The sequence below is a fragment of the Rousettus aegyptiacus genome, unplaced genomic scaffold, assembly GCF_014176215.1.
Source record: "Rousettus aegyptiacus isolate mRouAeg1 unplaced genomic scaffold, mRouAeg1.p scaffold_m13_p_1, whole genome shotgun sequence".
In the NCBI taxonomy this organism is placed as follows: domain Eukaryota; kingdom Metazoa; phylum Chordata; class Mammalia; order Chiroptera; family Pteropodidae; genus Rousettus; species Rousettus aegyptiacus.
In genome coordinates this window covers 80,393,741-80,410,384 of record NW_023416284.1, presented here as the reverse complement: position 1 = coordinate 80,410,384, position 16,644 = coordinate 80,393,741, and the positions used below count along the sequence as shown (strand labels likewise).

The window sequence follows — 16,644 nt, the reverse complement described above, 5'->3', positions numbered from 1 at the left end:
CCACCTTCCTCCAGCTAGGAGTCCTATGCTTAGTAGATTGACCTTGTGCACATTTTCCTCAGATAAGGCTGTTCATTCCCAAACGTTATTTTCCTGGTGAACCAACCGTCGTCCTCAGGAGGGCTGGCACAGCCAGGATTCCTTTTCAAGAGTTGTGCCCGTGTCTTTGCAGGTGCCTGGTAGAAGTTCCTGCTGTGAATCCAGTCATTTCGATTGCCTAGCTTTTGAATGCCAAAATTTCCTAGTTGGTTTAAAATTTGGTAGCATCTAAAACCAAGCAAGAAAGATGGAAGGTTTTTTGAAGACAGCGTAGCACAGAGTGGGTGTAAATAATACAGATGCTCTCCTACCTCTCCCTTCACAGTTACTATACCCTTGATGGCAGTATCTGTTTCGGCCCTGTCTCTGACATCCCATCATTACTATGTTCTTGTAGTGAATGGGATTATAGGCCTTGACCCATGAGGGAAATATTCAGAGTTGGTAGAGAAAACTTTCAGAGCCAGTCTTTTATGACCACCTCATGAGGGTGGTAGTGTCCACGTTTTGTCCTGAGGAAATGAAGGCTTAGGAAGATCGAGTAACTTGCCTATGATCATATGAACAGTGAGAAGTAGAGCTAGAGTTCATAGCCAGGGTCAAGATACCTGCAGCTGCCCCATGGTCAGGATGGTGTGGCTGCTGGTCCTCTGTCTGAAGATGTACAGGGCATCCCTCCTTCCGCTTCCAGTAACCTCACTTGTCCCATTGTGGAAGATTGGGAAGGGGTTTGAGAAAAAGGTAACATGCAGTTATGGATGAGAATACTATTAATCAGAGACTTAATAACTATAGAATGGCATTAGCCACACACATAAACACACATGAAGTTGCCGCTCACTGCTGTTTCACTGCTTCATCTTCCAGCGACAGTCTCAGCATCACCTCTGTTAAATTATTTTGTAGAGTGCTTGGCTATGTCTGGTGCTATGTTAGAACATTTTCTATTCACCAAATGTGAGAGCTTGACAGAGCCTAGGAAGTCATCGATCCACCCCCTCTTCCACAGACCAACGTTTTCCTGGTAGGCGACTCTGCTTTGAAGAATCTCTGAGCTACCTGGCTCCCAGCTCCCCAGCTTTCTGTGACATGCTCCCTCCAGGAACTTTGAAATGAGAATAAGGCTCATATAGAAAAGTAATTAAGAGAAATTTGAACATGAATTCTGAAATGAACTTGTGAACAAGTGTTATACAGAGAAGAAGTACTCCTTTTTTTTTAATTGTAGCATTAAAATCTAGCTGCTTTCCAGCCAGAAGCTATGAGCAGTGTCCAGTTTTAGATTATATTTAGGCAGACTGTGTCTATCTTGAGAGTCAGCCTTCTCCCTGCCACTCAACAAACATTATCATAATGTCTGTACATTGTGTGATAGACAAGTTTCCAGTCCACCCCACCCTCCAAACAGGCAGCATTGAGTAGACCAGGTGTTAAAGTGTCCAGCTAGGGGTTCACTGTTGCTGCAGGTTAGGGGCACCTGATTTCAACCCTGTCTGCATGGTTCAGGTTCTAGGAGCTGGCATCTTATGAGGAAGCTGGTGTTGGCTGTCGTATTTTATATCCCGTGGCATGCTCTCCACACACAGCTGAATTTCCTCCTTCCACCCCTCTCCTAGCCCACAGCATCCTGTTGATTGGGGACATTTCCTGATTCCTTACCTCTCTCTGCCTGCAGTGTTGCCTCTTTAGTGGGGGACAGTTCATTGTTCCTTCCTTTTCCCCTTTGTGAGCATCTCATGTGTTTTTAGGCCACAAGTAGAGGTGTGAATGCCAGAAAAACATAGCCAGCCCATGTCCACCCTGTCCTCATAACATGAAGGAGTTGGGACCCAGTGATATCTGAGATGCCCGCCAGCTCTGATGTTCTGGGAGCCCTGGCTCACTCATTCTCTCATGGTTGGTTTTAATCGCCCTCCCTCTTTTTTTCTTTTTTTTTTTTTTTTTTTTTGTGCCAGCCTGGAGCCCTCCCCATTTACCTTCCCTTCTCACTACTCACAGGCCATAGGCATCATAGTTGAAATCCATAAGATTTGCAAATCTAAGTGCAGAAATCACTTCTGACACCAGGTGTTTGTTTACCTTTAACTTCCTTAAGTGGCAGCTTTGGCCATTTTAACCCTGCCAGCCCTGCATGCACCGCTGCCAAATAAAGAAACCTTCACTACGAGGGTGGAAGGGTGATGGAGAGAAGTCTGAGGCATGAACCCGCATTATGAACCTTATTATTCTCATTGTTCTTCCTTCTATTCTCATTGCCCCAGTGCCTGCCAGATAATACCTTTTAGTATAAAGTTTCTCTCTTCCTTTCTTGACTGTTCTATGCAAATGAGAACTGGCAGGTTGATAGTATTTACCAAGTGGAGGGTAGAGGGACTCTCTTAGGTCTTTGACACAAAGGTAACTAACTCCTTAGGGTTACAGGTACATTTAAAAACATTCCTGCTAAGGAGTTAATTTGTGGCAGTTACCAAATCATTTGATACTTTCTATATAGGTCACCAGTTAAGTTTTTTAAAAACCTATACGACTATAAAATAATAAAAAGGTTTATGTTTTCCTATGGTGCAATCTAGAGAGTATACTGCTATTTAAAATGTAAGATTTATGTATATAGTGAAATATGAACTTTTAAAGATTCTTGTTAGTGTCACTTTAGGAATCTTCACAACTTGATACAATACTTTGACGTCATTGAATTGTTTTCTGAATTTAGCATTAATACAAACCTTCATCATGGAACATCAGTCTAGCTGTCCAAAGCAGCTATAAAAGTGAAACATTTACCAACTTGAAAATTACAGAGTAAATCATGTAATAGATAGAAGCAAGAAACCAATTGTTTTATTTGAAATTGAGGATCGTGTCATAGTTCATAGTCCTTGCCTCTGACTTGTTTATCTTTTGGCCTAATTTTCTTCCTCTCATCTGGCCTGACTCAGAGAAGCCATGATGTTGCCTCTTAGCAATAAAATGCTAAAGGAAAAGCATTTTCTTCTTACCTAAAACAGAGCCCAAATAATTATTATTTTCAGTTTTTAGTGGAAAGCAAACATAATTTGGAGGGTGCACAATGAACATTAAAATACTTTAAAACTCATCTTCACGTGAAAGCGTAATTGTTTAAAACGTGGTCATTGTTATTTTAGCAGAAAACACCTACTGAGCTTTGTAAAGAAACTTTAAAGCAGTCAGTGGGTTTGCTTTTTTATGCTATAGGCCCTTATTCTCATCTCCTTATAAGTACACTCGCTGGGTTCCTGGATTTCTGATTCCACCCTTCTCAGGTTTCTAATTTCCTGATCTTTGATTGTTCCAGGCATTTGTATTCTTAAAAAACTCAGGAACCATCACCTGAAAGGGTCTTTTAGCTTAGGGGAGAATAAATGCCTCCTTTCTTTGATTAGTGCTGATGCTCTAACTTGGCAGGTTGGTGATTCTGGCGGTGCTGGGTCACACACCAGTGTACTCTGTGTGAACGGCACTTTGTGGAGTTGTGTGACGTGACAGTGCTTCTGCTGCTGCTGCTAATGCTGCTATATGCTGCTAATGCTAGTCCTTCCTTCTGCGAAGCCCAGGTGCCAGGCCCGTGCTGTCCATTAGCAGTGAGTGCCTGGACTTGTGCACCTGTGCTTCCATAGTAATCTAAACGGAATGCCGAAGGCCCTGTGATTGGTGTTTTGAGGGAACTACACAGGTTGATTTCCCTGCCAGTTTTTATTTCCCCATAATCCACAGTCATAATCAAATTTCATCAGTTAACCCAAAAATATCCTTTGAGCTATTTTTCCCCGCTAGCCGATAATCCAATTTGGGTTGATGTATTTGCATTTAGTGTCATGCCTTATTTTTATTATTTAATTTTTTTTGTTATTTTTTATTCCCATCTCCACTTTGGCAACCATTAGCTTGTTCTCTGTATCTGTGGGTCTTGTTTCTGTTTTATTTATTCATTAGTTTTGTTTTTTAGATTTCACATGTAAGTGAAATCATATGGTAGCTATCTTTCTCTGTCTTATTTTGCCGATCATAATACCCTCTAGGTTCATCCATGTTGTCACAGATAGCAACATTTTATTCTTTTTTATTGCCAAATAATATTCCACTGTGTGTATTAATTACATCTTTTTATCCATTCATCTATTGATGGACATCTACGTTACTTCCATTTCTTGGCTGTTAACAGTAATGCTGCAGCGAACCTAGGGGTATCTTTTCAAATTAGTATTTGTTTTCTTCAGATAAATACCCAGAAGTGGAATTGCTGGATCTTATGACAGTTATATTTTTTATTTTTCCTCCCAGTTCTTAACGTGTGTGTCTGATTGTAGCAACCCCAAGGTTACAAGACAGTCATACTGGGCTGCAGCTCTGAACTCTGATTTATTAGTACACAAACTTTTTCCCCTATAAAATTAGAAACTGGGACCTTAGAATCTGGATACTGGGAGGAAACACAAGAACCCAGTGATTGTGAATAATTTACCCCCATCTTCTCTCTCCTGAGGCCCATCAATCACTTCCCTTCCCTCTTTCTGTCCACACTTTCTGTCTGGGCCCCTGCATTCCCCCCTCACACTCATCCAGACAAAAATGGGACAAGTTGCAAAGGAGCCGGGCTTGCATTTTGAAACGTGTTACATCACAAAGGAATCCAAATAAGAGGAGAGGATAGGCAAACCAAAGCAGATAACTCCTGGGTGGAAGGAGGGGCATGGTTCTCCCTCAACAGGTAATCCCATTAGTGGAGTTGGTTAAGATTGGGAGCTGGTCAGTGACTTCTCTTCGCATGCAGGTCTGTTGAGTGGAGGATTTGATCTCCTAATGCAGACTCAGTATTTGTTGACTCAGTATTTGTTGGTCACTTATTTACTACTAGCAAGAGCTTAGAGCAGGGGAACGAAGAACTTTTCATGTATTGGGCAGACCTCCTCTGACTTGCTGGCTAGGGCCACAGTAACCTTGGGCAGAGGTCACTGCGGGACTGCTTAGCAAGTCAGACAGAAGGAGGCCTGAGAAGTCAGAACTCACTATTTCCAGTCCTCTTTGGGAGGTCAGGCTCATCCAGGTCTGGAAGAGAGGACTGGCCTTAAAAGACATGCAGGGGGTTCCCAGTTTCTCCAGGAGGGCTGAGCATCCCATTTGATTTTCCAGTATGCAAAGCACTTGCTAGGCTAGAAATTATTAAAAGCTGACTTCTCCTTATGGCAGACTATAGGTGTTTTCTTGCTGTACCCTAAAATCCATGTACTTTTTGTTGTTATATAAGATTTTTAATTGTAATACTGTTTTACTTTAAACATGTATCTTGGTTTCGTTGTTAACTTAGTGCTTTGAAATCAAAACGTTCATTCCATCTACTCAGACTAAGGAAAGATGATCATTTGACTTGGTGTTCTCAGTATTTTTTTTAATGTGCTTTCTTTATTTAAAAAAAAAAAAAAAAAAAAACTTGGTGGAGGAGGGGGGAAACAAATGCCAACAATCCCAGGAGAGTGAATCGAAAGCGACTTTCTTTTTCATTGCAGTAGAAAGCCAGATAAATATCTATTTTTTTTCCTGCTTCAGGTCAGAAACCCTTCCCTTGTCAAAAATGCGACGCCTCCTTTTCCACCAAATCTAACTGTGAACGCCACCAGTTGCGCAAACATGGAGTTAACAACTGTTCCCTGAGAAGAAACGGGCTTATCCCCCAGTCAAAAGAGAGTGATGTTGGACCCCATGATAGCACAGGTAGTGCCTCCAGGTGATGGAGAGGATGAGAGGGAGAGAGGAGGGCCAGTTGGTTAGCTGCCTAGCAAACTCCAGCCCTCCAAGCATGGCAGGGTTGCCTTTGCCACCTCCCTGTAGCACTCCACAGTCCAGAGGAGTGGGCCCTGCCAAGCACTAGGAGCATACAGCAGGATGGGGATGTGGGAAACAATGACAGTGCCCCTAGGTTGCTTTTCTGAGCTACTAGGGAAGATCTGTCTTTCTCTAGCAGAACCCTTTGTTCAGGCTTTTGGGCCCTGCTGGAGGTGGGATAGGAGGGAGGGTGTACAGATTTAGCTCTTGGTAGGAACCCAACTAAAAGGGATGTGAAACCTTAAAGGCTTGGGCTGTTGTTTTCTCAAACCCCAGCCTCTGCTGCATCCTGCAGAGCAGGGGTGGGCTCCCAGATGTCAGGGTATTGCAGGAACTAGATGCCCAGCCCTTGACAGGGAGGGGCAGGGTGGAGTTGGGAGTGCTTTTCTTTTCAATAACTCTCTTCCCAGTTATTAAAAAAAAAAAAAAAATTTTTTTTGCCTTGTTTGAAAAAGCACTCTGCATGTCCTTTCTTTAATCACATTTCTGCTTGACCTGAATCCGGGTATTATTCTATTATTCTTCTGTGCTGATATGCGCTTCCTTCCTCCAGCCCCCTACAGAGCAATTAACGGCTGCCAGTGCTCTCGTGCCACCTTTTTTTTTGTTTTTTTTTTTTACCCTTACAGCTTCTGTATTTACTCATGTCCTCTGTTCAGTACACTCACCATCTCCAGCTACTGTGGTTCTGCACCCTCCACCCCACAGTCTAAAAATTGGCTGCTGCAGGTCACTTAGACACACAGCTAGCTGGCTGTTGACTAGTAACAGTAGTATAGGCGTGGATTCAGTTCTGTAAATCCTGAAAGTTTGGCATGTTCCGATTACTTGAAGCAGATACAATTTCCCCAAATGTATTTTTCTAGGATTGTAATTGAGTCCTGTACTTCTCTCCCTCAGAATTGGGTAGGGATGGGGCTCTGTGTTGTCTGGGAGTTGTCGCCCCTCCCTCCACTCCCAGTTACTGTGGACTAAAGGTCAGGCTCTAATCCTAGCCCCCTTTTCTAAATCTCAGTTACCCCGGGAGAGGGGTGCATCTGGATGGGTAGTATGTCCAGGAAGAAGATTTGATCCAGACCTTCTGCTTTATCCCTGCACCTCCCACTGAACCCTAGCGAAACAAGTCCTTGAACTACCAGGCCCTTTGGTTAAGATCAAACCCTCTAAGGTATAAAGATGTAGGCCAGTTTGCTGGCTCCACCCCTAGCTTCCATTGCCACGTAAACTGCAAGGATCTTTGAGTAAAGAAAGATGTGGACGCCCACAGAATTTTGCCATGACTTGGAAATCCACTTGAGCCGAAGGTGGTGGATGGTATGCTCTTCAACCCCCAGGAAACCCACAGCAGTGCTGGCAGAACTTGAGTTTCCTGCAGACGATCACTCTTAAACAGTGGACGCTGTGTGACCTAGTGGCTAGCACATTTCCTCAGTCTGGTTGAGAAAGCAGCTATGTGATTCTTTTACCTGTACTGGTCCCAAAGGAAGAGCAGTGGCTATCTGAGGTGGTCAAGGGGAGCTCTTGGTTTCCCAAGGTTGCAGACAGATCTTAAAGTTTAATAACCATGTGCTGGATGCACATTTTGGGTTCCACTTCTTGATCATGAGGACAAATGCCAAACCGGAGACTCCTTCCTACCTCTGAGGGGGCAGCTGCAGTAGAAGCCTGCAGACACAAAGCTAATCAGAATTTGTGTCTTAGCTTCAGTTCAGCACTTTGTTTTACATTGTGGGTGTATTTAGTTTTTAAATTTGTAGTGAAGAGTTTTTGTCTTTCCAAGTCCAGTCAGAGCCCTTCCTCACTTCTGCCCTGCTGCAGGAGTTCCGTAGGTTTTCTTTAAGGGACAAAACCTCTGGAAAAAGAGAATTCACTGAAAGTTGTAATGTGAAACCGGCAAAGAGAAAATATATGTTTGGTTTCACTGTGGTCACAATCCATGGTAAGAAAGAGGACTGGGGTTTAAGAAGGGGAGAAAAGGGTCAGGGAGGTGGAGTTCAGTGATTTCAAGGAGAATTTTTAAAGCCAGGTGAGTGTGATGGAGGGGTGAAGGGGTTCCTTCAGGCGCTCCCTCCCATGAGGTTAAAAGTGAGGCCTTAGAGGAAGACCATAAAAAAGCAAAGGCAGGAAATGACCAAGGAAGTTCTTGAGGGGGTTTCTAGGTTTATATGCCTGGGTTGCATTTTCTTAAAATCCCTAAAAGTGTTTTATAATGTATGTCTGACTTTGTCATTACATTAGGTTTTTCACGAAAACCCACCCTAGATTTTTCCCCCAAAGAAATGCTAACAATACTACAATTGAGGCAGTTCTAGCTTAAAGGGATATATAGATCATTCAGAGTTAAACTGAAACTCCGTTTTTACTTTCTTGTGGGCAGAGAGGTGGGCCCACTTTGCCCTTGGGGAATACTGGTGCTTCTTTCTCTGACGGTGCTTATAAGGAAGGAGCCTCTGTATTTGTGGGCACCTACATATGAGTTTTTAAATCAGCATGAATGTGGGGGTGTTTAAACTGTCCCCGAATGGCGGCAACCCTTACCAGCCCAGAACCCCATGTGCTGGCATGGACTGCACCACAGGAAGTGCTTATAAAAGTCATCAGCTCGGCTCCCGTCATTTGGAGGTGTGAGTGGTTGAGGAGGGCAGGGGTCAAAATGAGACCCGATATTGTCAGCTGGGCATTCAGAAGACGATGAGAAGAGCTTAAGTGTATTGTCCCCAAGAATCACTAATAAAAATCAGTTGGAGTTGCTTGGAATTTGAAGGGCGCAGGCTGCCCTGCTAAAACACGCCCCCTAGTGGAGGTTTGGTAGAGCACAGCCAAGCCCCTTTGGCTCCCCAGAGGCAGTGAGTTGCCCTTTCATCGCATTTAGGGTGAACTCTCCATTATCGTCACTAAAGAAGGGCCTAGGAGTAAGAACCATCTGATCTTTGTTTTAGAGTTCATTATCATTTTTCTTTTCCCAAGATCATCTTAATATGTCTTACAGTTAAACTTTAAAATAATCTATATTCTTTGGTGAAAAAAAATAAATAACAGAAACAACCTAGAATGTACTGGGATAAATTGAAAGTAGCCAGAGATCATACCTCTTTTTAAAAATGCAACTATTGCAAAGCCAACAAATAAGAAACTGAGCATTTTATATTTTTATTGTAGAGTTTATACCAAATTCCATTTAATAGATGCTCCTTATTGGAATGATTCAAGAAAATGAGCATCTAGTTTTTCCTTAGAATATAGCCTAGACATCAGTGTGTATAGCTCAGGATTCATCTTGAAGCTTTTAGATAATTTTCAAAAATCATTGTCAGAAATTTTACATTCACACCATAATTATTTTTTTCTGAAATCTCTTGAGATAAACAGTCTTTGCCAAAAGGTGCCGTCAGAATAAAACCAAGGAAATGATGTAAGTGGAAGTGCTGAGCAGAGGATTGTAGATGAGCCAAAAGCCCCAGACAGATGTGACCCTAGGAGGGGCAGTGCCAGCTCCTTTACCCCCAGTCCCAGGACCACCTTGATGGCAAGTAATCGCACATGTGACTCAGAGTGATGGACGTGGGTGGACGTTGTTGTACATCAAGTGAGGGAGGGTCCAGATGGGGTGCGTGAATCTGCTGGCTCACACGCTGTAATCAGGGATCTCCCGTGAGGTAGGTGCGTCTAATTTGTCTGCTGTGAAACAATGAATTTAGTCAGCCTAATAAACTGGCCACTGGATCTGTAGTTTAATAGTAGGGCTCAGCAGACAGCTTCCTTGTCATAGGATATAATTCAAAAGTCATTAAGCCCTTGTTCAACCTGAATCAAGAAAAGATGGTGTTTCTAATGAAAATTGTCATCTGTTTGATGTCGTGGTATTGTCACAGTGCCGGTCCTTTAAGAAGGTGGTGGACTGTCCACATCTGATTTTGCTGTGGAGAGTGGACAGCTAGGAACAAATCAAGAGACAGGAAATGTTTCCACTCCCCACACAGAATCCCGACAGCAGCCAGAGAGGCCCACAGGTGTGCATGCGTCTCCTTTTGCCTTGGAACTCTACCTAGAAGTTGGGCGTCTGGCGAGAGCATGTACCACAACGCAGAGTACATGCTTTGGGTCATTTCTTCATTAGATATCACGTTTGGGGGTTTGGGGTGGTCTTGTGTATGTTGCATGTTTGTATAATCTCTGCACTGGAAAAATAACTTTTACAGCTCAGCTTCCTCAACCTCCTCAGCGCTGCGAATCTTTGGAATGCACCAGCTCTTCCTCTCTCGCCGTCCCTTCTGTCTGCGCTGCCCTCAGTCCCTCACACCTTCCTGGGGCCTGAGCATCCCTGTGTGTGGCAGGGGTTCCGAGGCACAGTCAGCCCTGTGACCCCAGCTTGTGTATATGTAGAGGCTCTTTCTGCCTTTAATAAGTTAACTCCAGATTTGTCCGAGCCCTCCAGAGAAGTACGGGGTGTTGAGGATTCAGGGCGTTGACAAGTCCTTGCTGGGACTGGGATACAGGCTTCTGTTGGGTGGGGGGTGGGGGGCGGAATCCGGCTGAGAGTCACAACAGCCCTTGCAAGAGGCGTGTGTGGTAGCATTTGATCTCAACCCATGCCCTTGTGCTTGCTCCCACAGACAGCCAGTCTGACATGGAGACATCAGCCACAGGAGGCGAAGTGCTGGACCTCACCTCTCGGGAAAAAGAGCAGCCGTCATCAGTGGGGGCGTCTGAGGCTGGCCAGGTCAAAGAGGAGCTCCCCGCAGAGGAGGTGACTCAGGGAACCGCTCAGCCCGTAGACAGGGAGGAACGGGAAGCTGAGGACCTGGAGCCTGAGGGAAAGCGTGGTGTGGAGGAGCAGGACGAGGATGCAGATGGCCCGGAAGAAGACACTGTCAGCAACAAGAGCCTGGACCTCAACCTTGCCAGCAAGCTGATGGGCTTCAAGCTGGCCGAGGGTGATGCCAGTGCCATGGGCAGTGGAGGCTCTGCCCAGCAGGACCAGAAGCATGCCTGTGACGTCTGTGGCAAGACCTTCAAGTTCCTTGGGACCCTGAGCCGCCACAGGAAGGCCCATGGCCGTGAGGAGCCCAGAGAGGAGAGTATGCTCCCGCGGGAGGGCCAGGGCGAGGGCGGGGTGGCCGAAGGGCCACTGCCTGTCCCCACCACCCCTGCCCTAGACCCAGAAGAGAAGCCCGAGCCTTTGGCCGAGGGGGAGGCCACATCCGAAGGCTCAGCAGAGAAGCAGAGTGAGGAGGCTGAGGGCACCTCCGACGGGGAAGGCATGGTCGAAAAGAAGTCCTCTAAAAGTGACGATGATAAGAAGCCAAAGACAGACTCCTCCCGAAGTGTGGCCAGCAAGGCGGACAAGAGAAAGAAGGTCTGCACAGTATGCAACAAGAGGTTCTGGTCTCTGCAGGATCTGACCCGGCACATGAGGTCCCACACAGGTAAGGACGGGCCCGGCCTCCTAAGGGGCTGTGGTGGTGGTTCAGGGGGACCCGTTCCCAAGCCTGTTAAGGAAGGTGAGTTTGCTTCCCGTTTCTTCCTCTGACCCATGAAACTCAGGAGGAGTCTCCCCTGAAGCAGTGAGGAAACCTGGGCCGGAGAGCAAGCAGTGCCTGAGCTTGCACATGTGCCTGTTAAACTAGGAATGTGACCAGTTCTCGTAGCACCTGCAACAGGCTCTGTGCAGAGAGGCAGTGGAGTGGTCCCTCAGCAGTTCTTGAGAGTACGCTGAGAGTCACTTAGCCCTCTGAGCCTCTGTCTTCCTATCTCTAGAATGGGGATGATGGCTGTCTTCATATAAGCACCTATAAGAATGTGGGTGCTGGGCTTTTGGAGCCTGTGGCTCATCAAGTCCTGAACCTGTAAGGACTGTGGGGTGTGGCCTGGGAAACAGGCAGTAGGGACAGATGCTTTGTGGGGCTCTGTTGGAAGACACCTGGGTTCGTTTCATCATTATTACAAATTCAGGTGGGAAGTTCGCTGCAGACCTGCCCTGTGAGGGGCTCTTCCTGTCCTGGCTTTGCAGCAGCTAGGCTGATGTGACTGAACAGGGTCCTCACCTGGTTGCCACAGAGGCCTGTCATCGTGTCTGTGCTCTGTACACATCCTTACCTCCCATGGAACTTGCCCCTATGGAGTTGAGGCCACAAACTAACTGCACAGCATGGGCCATTGTTTTAGTAGAAAGAAGGGGACCTGGATATACGCAGGAAGCCAGAAGATGCAAACATCATCATGCCCCCTCCCCACCCCCGCCGCCACACACTTACACACACACGAAGAAAAACATCTAGGCCCTGTGTCTTGGTCTTGGCTTTCCTCTTTGGCTGCAGCCTGTGGTGCACACACATGTTCCCTGTACCCTGTCCCCACCTCGTGCAGTCAGCTCGGCCCTGGGCTGAGGGATTTGGAGGGCTCCGGGGCTGGCCCCCCAACAGAGATATTCTTGGGTTCCTGGCAGGTGGTGGTCTCAGCTGCTTACAGCCCAGGGTTTGTGAATGAGAAGGAGGCCCCAGCTGCTTCATAACAGTACACACCATGTCTGGTGCCTTGGAATTAGGAGGTGCCGCTGTCAGCAGAGCCCTCAAATGGTGCCTGTCCCTGTGGGAGGGATGCTGCTGCTGTCTTCCCATGAGATTCTTCTCAGGCTGGTCTGGATGTCTCTGAGGTTTCCACGTCTGAGATCCTGGTTCCTAGATCAGTATAGGAAAAACCTGGGTTGCAAGATGAAAGGAAGAGAGAAAACATAGCCCCTGGCATATCTGTTTCTCCATTTTGCCAGTTCAGACAAGTAAGGGGGTTTCCTTCAGTAAGAGGGTATCCAGGCCCCTGTCACCCTCTACCCCTTGGTTTCCTCTCATTCTTGCTCTTGTGTGGAGCAGAGAGATGGTTACTGGTGGCCTGCCGTTAACAGACAGTTTCTTTCCCCTGTTGCCCCAGGAGAAAGGCCATACAAATGTCAGACTTGCGAGCGAACCTTCACCTTGAAGCACAGCCTGGTTCGCCATCAGCGGGTCCACCAGAAAGCCAAACACGCCAAACACCACGGGAAGGACAGTGACAAGGACGAGCGGGGTGAGGAGGACAGTGAGAGCGAGTCCACCCACAGCGGCAACAACCCCGTCTCAGAGAACGAGGCTGACTCAGCCCTGTTGGCCAACAACCACGTGGCTGTCACCCGGAGCCGGAAGGAGAGCCTGGCCAAGGATGCCAGCCGCAGGGAGGAGAGGGCGGCAGCAGGTCGGACAGCCGTTACCGGGCAGGCTGAAGCCAGCAGGAGTGCTCCCAAGGCCGCTTCTGAGGGCAGCCCCAAGGAGCAGGCACCTCAGGGTGACCCTGACCCGGAGAGCCCGGCAGCCCTTGTGCAAGACCTGCTGGAGCTGCACGCCAAGAGGCCTGCCCGCCCCATGCTGGCCGCCGCTGATGGCGCCTCGCCACTCCTGGGAGTGGAATGACGGCTCACCCCGTCCCCCAGCACACAGACGAGAACCAGCAGAGCAGAGTGTCCTGAATCTTGTTTCCTGAGGGTTCCTCAGGGCCCATCAGCTGTCAGGGAGTGAAAGAGAGCGAGAGAGAGGGAGAGAGGGAGCCGAGCAGGAGCGGGCCGACTCGCTCGGTGCCATAGCCTTACACATGCCCGTGCGAGAGACCAGCACAGCACGGACAGTCCGAGTGCCTTAACTACTTAACCAGCCCTTCAGTGTCGTCCTGGGTGTTACATTGTATTGACTTTTTAAAAAACAAAGCAGATATTTTAATGAATTATTTGGAGAGGACCTTTTCATTTAAGCATTAACGTTACCTTCTGTGTTGGTGTGTGAGAGCTTGTTCTTGCGAATCTGTGATAGTAACATTTGTTCTGTGAGCTGGAAACAGAAGAAAAAAAACGTGCCCTAGGACACCCATAGCCAATAACTGGAAGAAAATGATGTGAATTTCGTGTAAATTCCCAGAGGAAACATGGATGAGATGCTCATTTCTCAGATAGCCCTATTTTTCTTTTTTTTTTTTTTTCCTTTCTTTTTTGTCTGCTACATGGTGGAGCTATAATTTGGGCCTAGGTATTGCAGGATGTGGTTGATGAAGGTTTCCAGTTTGGTTCAAGCCAAAACCGGGAAGGATTCTAGCTGCAACCTCATACCTGTTTCCACTCTTTCAGCGTCAGACACGCTATTACTGTTCAAGTCTCAAGACATTTGTTCCTCACTTACAGAGAAGAGTTAACCCTGGCAACTTAATCTATGGAGAACATGCACAGATGTCATGTATCTGATTTCCCCCCTTTCGGTATATGTATTATTAATATTATTATTATTATTATTTTTAGTTCATCAGTTTGCTGGTCTCTGCAGTCAGCAGAAACAAATGGGCAATATTTGTCCTGGAGACCTGGGCTGTCCCCGGGTCCCCGTGTAAGCGTCTGCCCGCAGCTTTCCTCGCCACTTGGGTGGGAGCTCTTCTACTGTACTTAGACAAGCCTTTCTTCTGTGACTGCAGAATCCAGCAGGGGCCATGAGTGGCTGTCCGCATGCGCCAAGGAGCAGCTCAGAGAGGGGAGCATGAGGGCGCGTGTGCCCGAGGCTTCTGAGAAAGCCAGGCAGCGCGGAGACCTGTAACTCACCGGTCTTCTGCCAGACCCAGCCCAAGCCTTACCCTCCTGTGCTACTGTCATTTGCAGAGCAAGGAAATACTACTACTGGTAATGAAACTGCACATGCAAGAAAGGTTGAAGATGAGAAGTAGATTTATATTTACCTTCCTGCGATTTGGGATTGGTGCTTGGTGATAAACATGTTGTTTCTAGTGTCTGAAATAGCCTGAACCCCTGGGTGCAAAAAGGCAGGATTTTTTTCTGTGAGTATCTTAATGCAGGCAATAGACTTCCCTCACTGTAGCCACAAGCAGTGAAAAGAAAGATGTCCTACTGTAGCTGAGCTTGTGCTCGGCATCCTGTCCTTCAGCCAGAACCTCTGGGATGCCCGAGGCTTAGTGTCGCCAGGGCCTCCTGTGCTGCTCCACCACTCAGATCCTCTCGCCTTGCCCCGGGGGAGCCTCCCCGGCCCCTGTCTGCCCCTCCCTGGACCCCTGCCCTTTGTCCCTAAGTGTTCCCCTTTTACACTCAGTGTAAGTGTGCAGACAGACCCTTTTCTCTCCACTTCCACACCAGTTTCTGGTGGCCAAAATTCTACCACCCAGACTTCAAAGGAAGATAGATATTCTTGAGATAATGAAAAGTGATATCTTTGCATGTGAAAGAAAAAATGGTGAGGTATATATGATTTTTAACTGTATTAGGGATGTATGAACCAGTTTCAAAATGAGGTTTTATTTACTCTAGATAAATACACATCAGAACCAGTGATCCCCTTCTATCACTTCATACCAGGTGTGGTCTGCTTAGTTAAAACCAGTTCATGCATCCCTTAATTTTTTATGATGATTGTTGTTATTTTTGTTGTTATTATTATTTGGGATTTCTCGTGTTTTGTTTTTTCTTTGCAACTCTCCACACTAAAACTTGCAACATGTGGGGAGAAGCCATGACTTAACTCTACGCTGCAGTGAGATGTAGCAGGAATCGCCCTGGCAAATGCAGCCAGGGCTGCAGCTCGCAATAATCACTATTGATTTAAAGCTTTATTTAGCCTTCATCTGTGCCCTTGTAGTCAATAAGGTCTTGCCACATTTTATTAGTGAGGTTGAGAGATGTATTATTTGTTGGTTGTTCTGCTCCCCCACCCCCAATATTAAACTGTGAAATTTGTGATTTGTTTAAACTCTGGGTGAATCATAGCTTAGTTTGCATGTCCAGCTAATTTGTTTCCATACATTTTGTTTGATTCTCTTTCTCCTTCTCTCAGGGCTTTTACACACACACACACACAAAAGAAAAAATATATATATATATATGTGGATCTTTTGAAAAGTTTTTTGAGGTGCAAGTTTTTCTCTTTTGTTTTTCTCTTTGATTTGTGGACACAATGCAGAGATTCAATCACTACAAGAAACTACTGGCTGTGAAAACAAAACAAAAAACCCAGAGGGCTCTTCTTCTTCCAAGCAGTCCCAGGGAAGCTACGTGACAGTCAGATGCCAGTTTCAGAAAGATTCGTCGTACCTTCAACCCTCTGTTCGTCTCTTTCCTCTCCGCTCTTTCTTCAAGAAGGAAGTTGATCCTAGTGATTTCAGCCCATGCATTAAACAGGAAACAATAATAAATGTGTAGAATTCATATTTTTCTAAAGGGAACTTAAAAACTGCTGCTACGTGTTATGTACAAAACTGGTTTATGCCACATGAACAGAATCACAAGTTTGGTTTTGGTACTTTTTGTTCCTCTTTGTATTCAGTTGTATAGTACTTCCAAATTCAAAATGAGAAGAAAAGCTGTTCTGTATCAAACCATCTAAGCAATAAATGTTATATTTTAAAGATGGCAGATTGCCTGTCACACCATCGTCCTGTGATTTGCTGTAATCCTTTCAGCTTGCCCTGCTTCCCATCAGCACAGACATCCCTGGTACCCACAAAAGCTCCATCACTCAGCAGCCCCTTGAGCTTGGCTGTGGTCATGACTTCATCCCTAGTGCACAGGGTGAGTTCTCCCAGGGCCAGTGGATGGGCCCCGAGTTAGTTTAGCAATAGCTAAAATTTTTTTTATGGGCAGCAACACCTAAGTCCACCCTGCCTCTCCCCTTCCCACTTAGAAGGCTAGCATTACCTCTGAGGGAGGAAGAACCCCGATAATCCAGGGAGGGATCCGGACATATGATGACCCCA

The 16,644-nt window shown here is 46.3% G+C and overlaps 1 protein-coding gene across 10 annotated transcripts in view; it reads left to right on the top strand.

The window, feature by feature from the left end:
• The window catches only part of RREB1 (ras responsive element binding protein 1), a 165,112-nt gene extending 148,797 nt beyond the window's left edge, over window positions 1-16,315 (top strand). For 9 of the 10 annotated variants that reach the window (XM_016161005.2, XM_016161007.2, XM_016161010.2 and 6 more), the window contains 3 exons: window positions 5,605-5,769; window positions 10,494-11,306; window positions 12,805-16,315. In XM_016161005.2, coding sequence (XP_016016491.2) covers window positions 5,605-5,769; window positions 10,494-11,306; window positions 12,805-13,319 — 1,493 coding nt within the window. In that variant the 3' untranslated portion in view covers window positions 13,320-16,315. The remainder of the gene's footprint in view (window positions 1-5,604; window positions 5,770-10,493; window positions 11,307-12,804) is intronic. The other variant, XM_016161008.2, reaches the window with a different exon arrangement.
• Window positions 16,316-16,644: the final 329 nt, after the last annotated feature.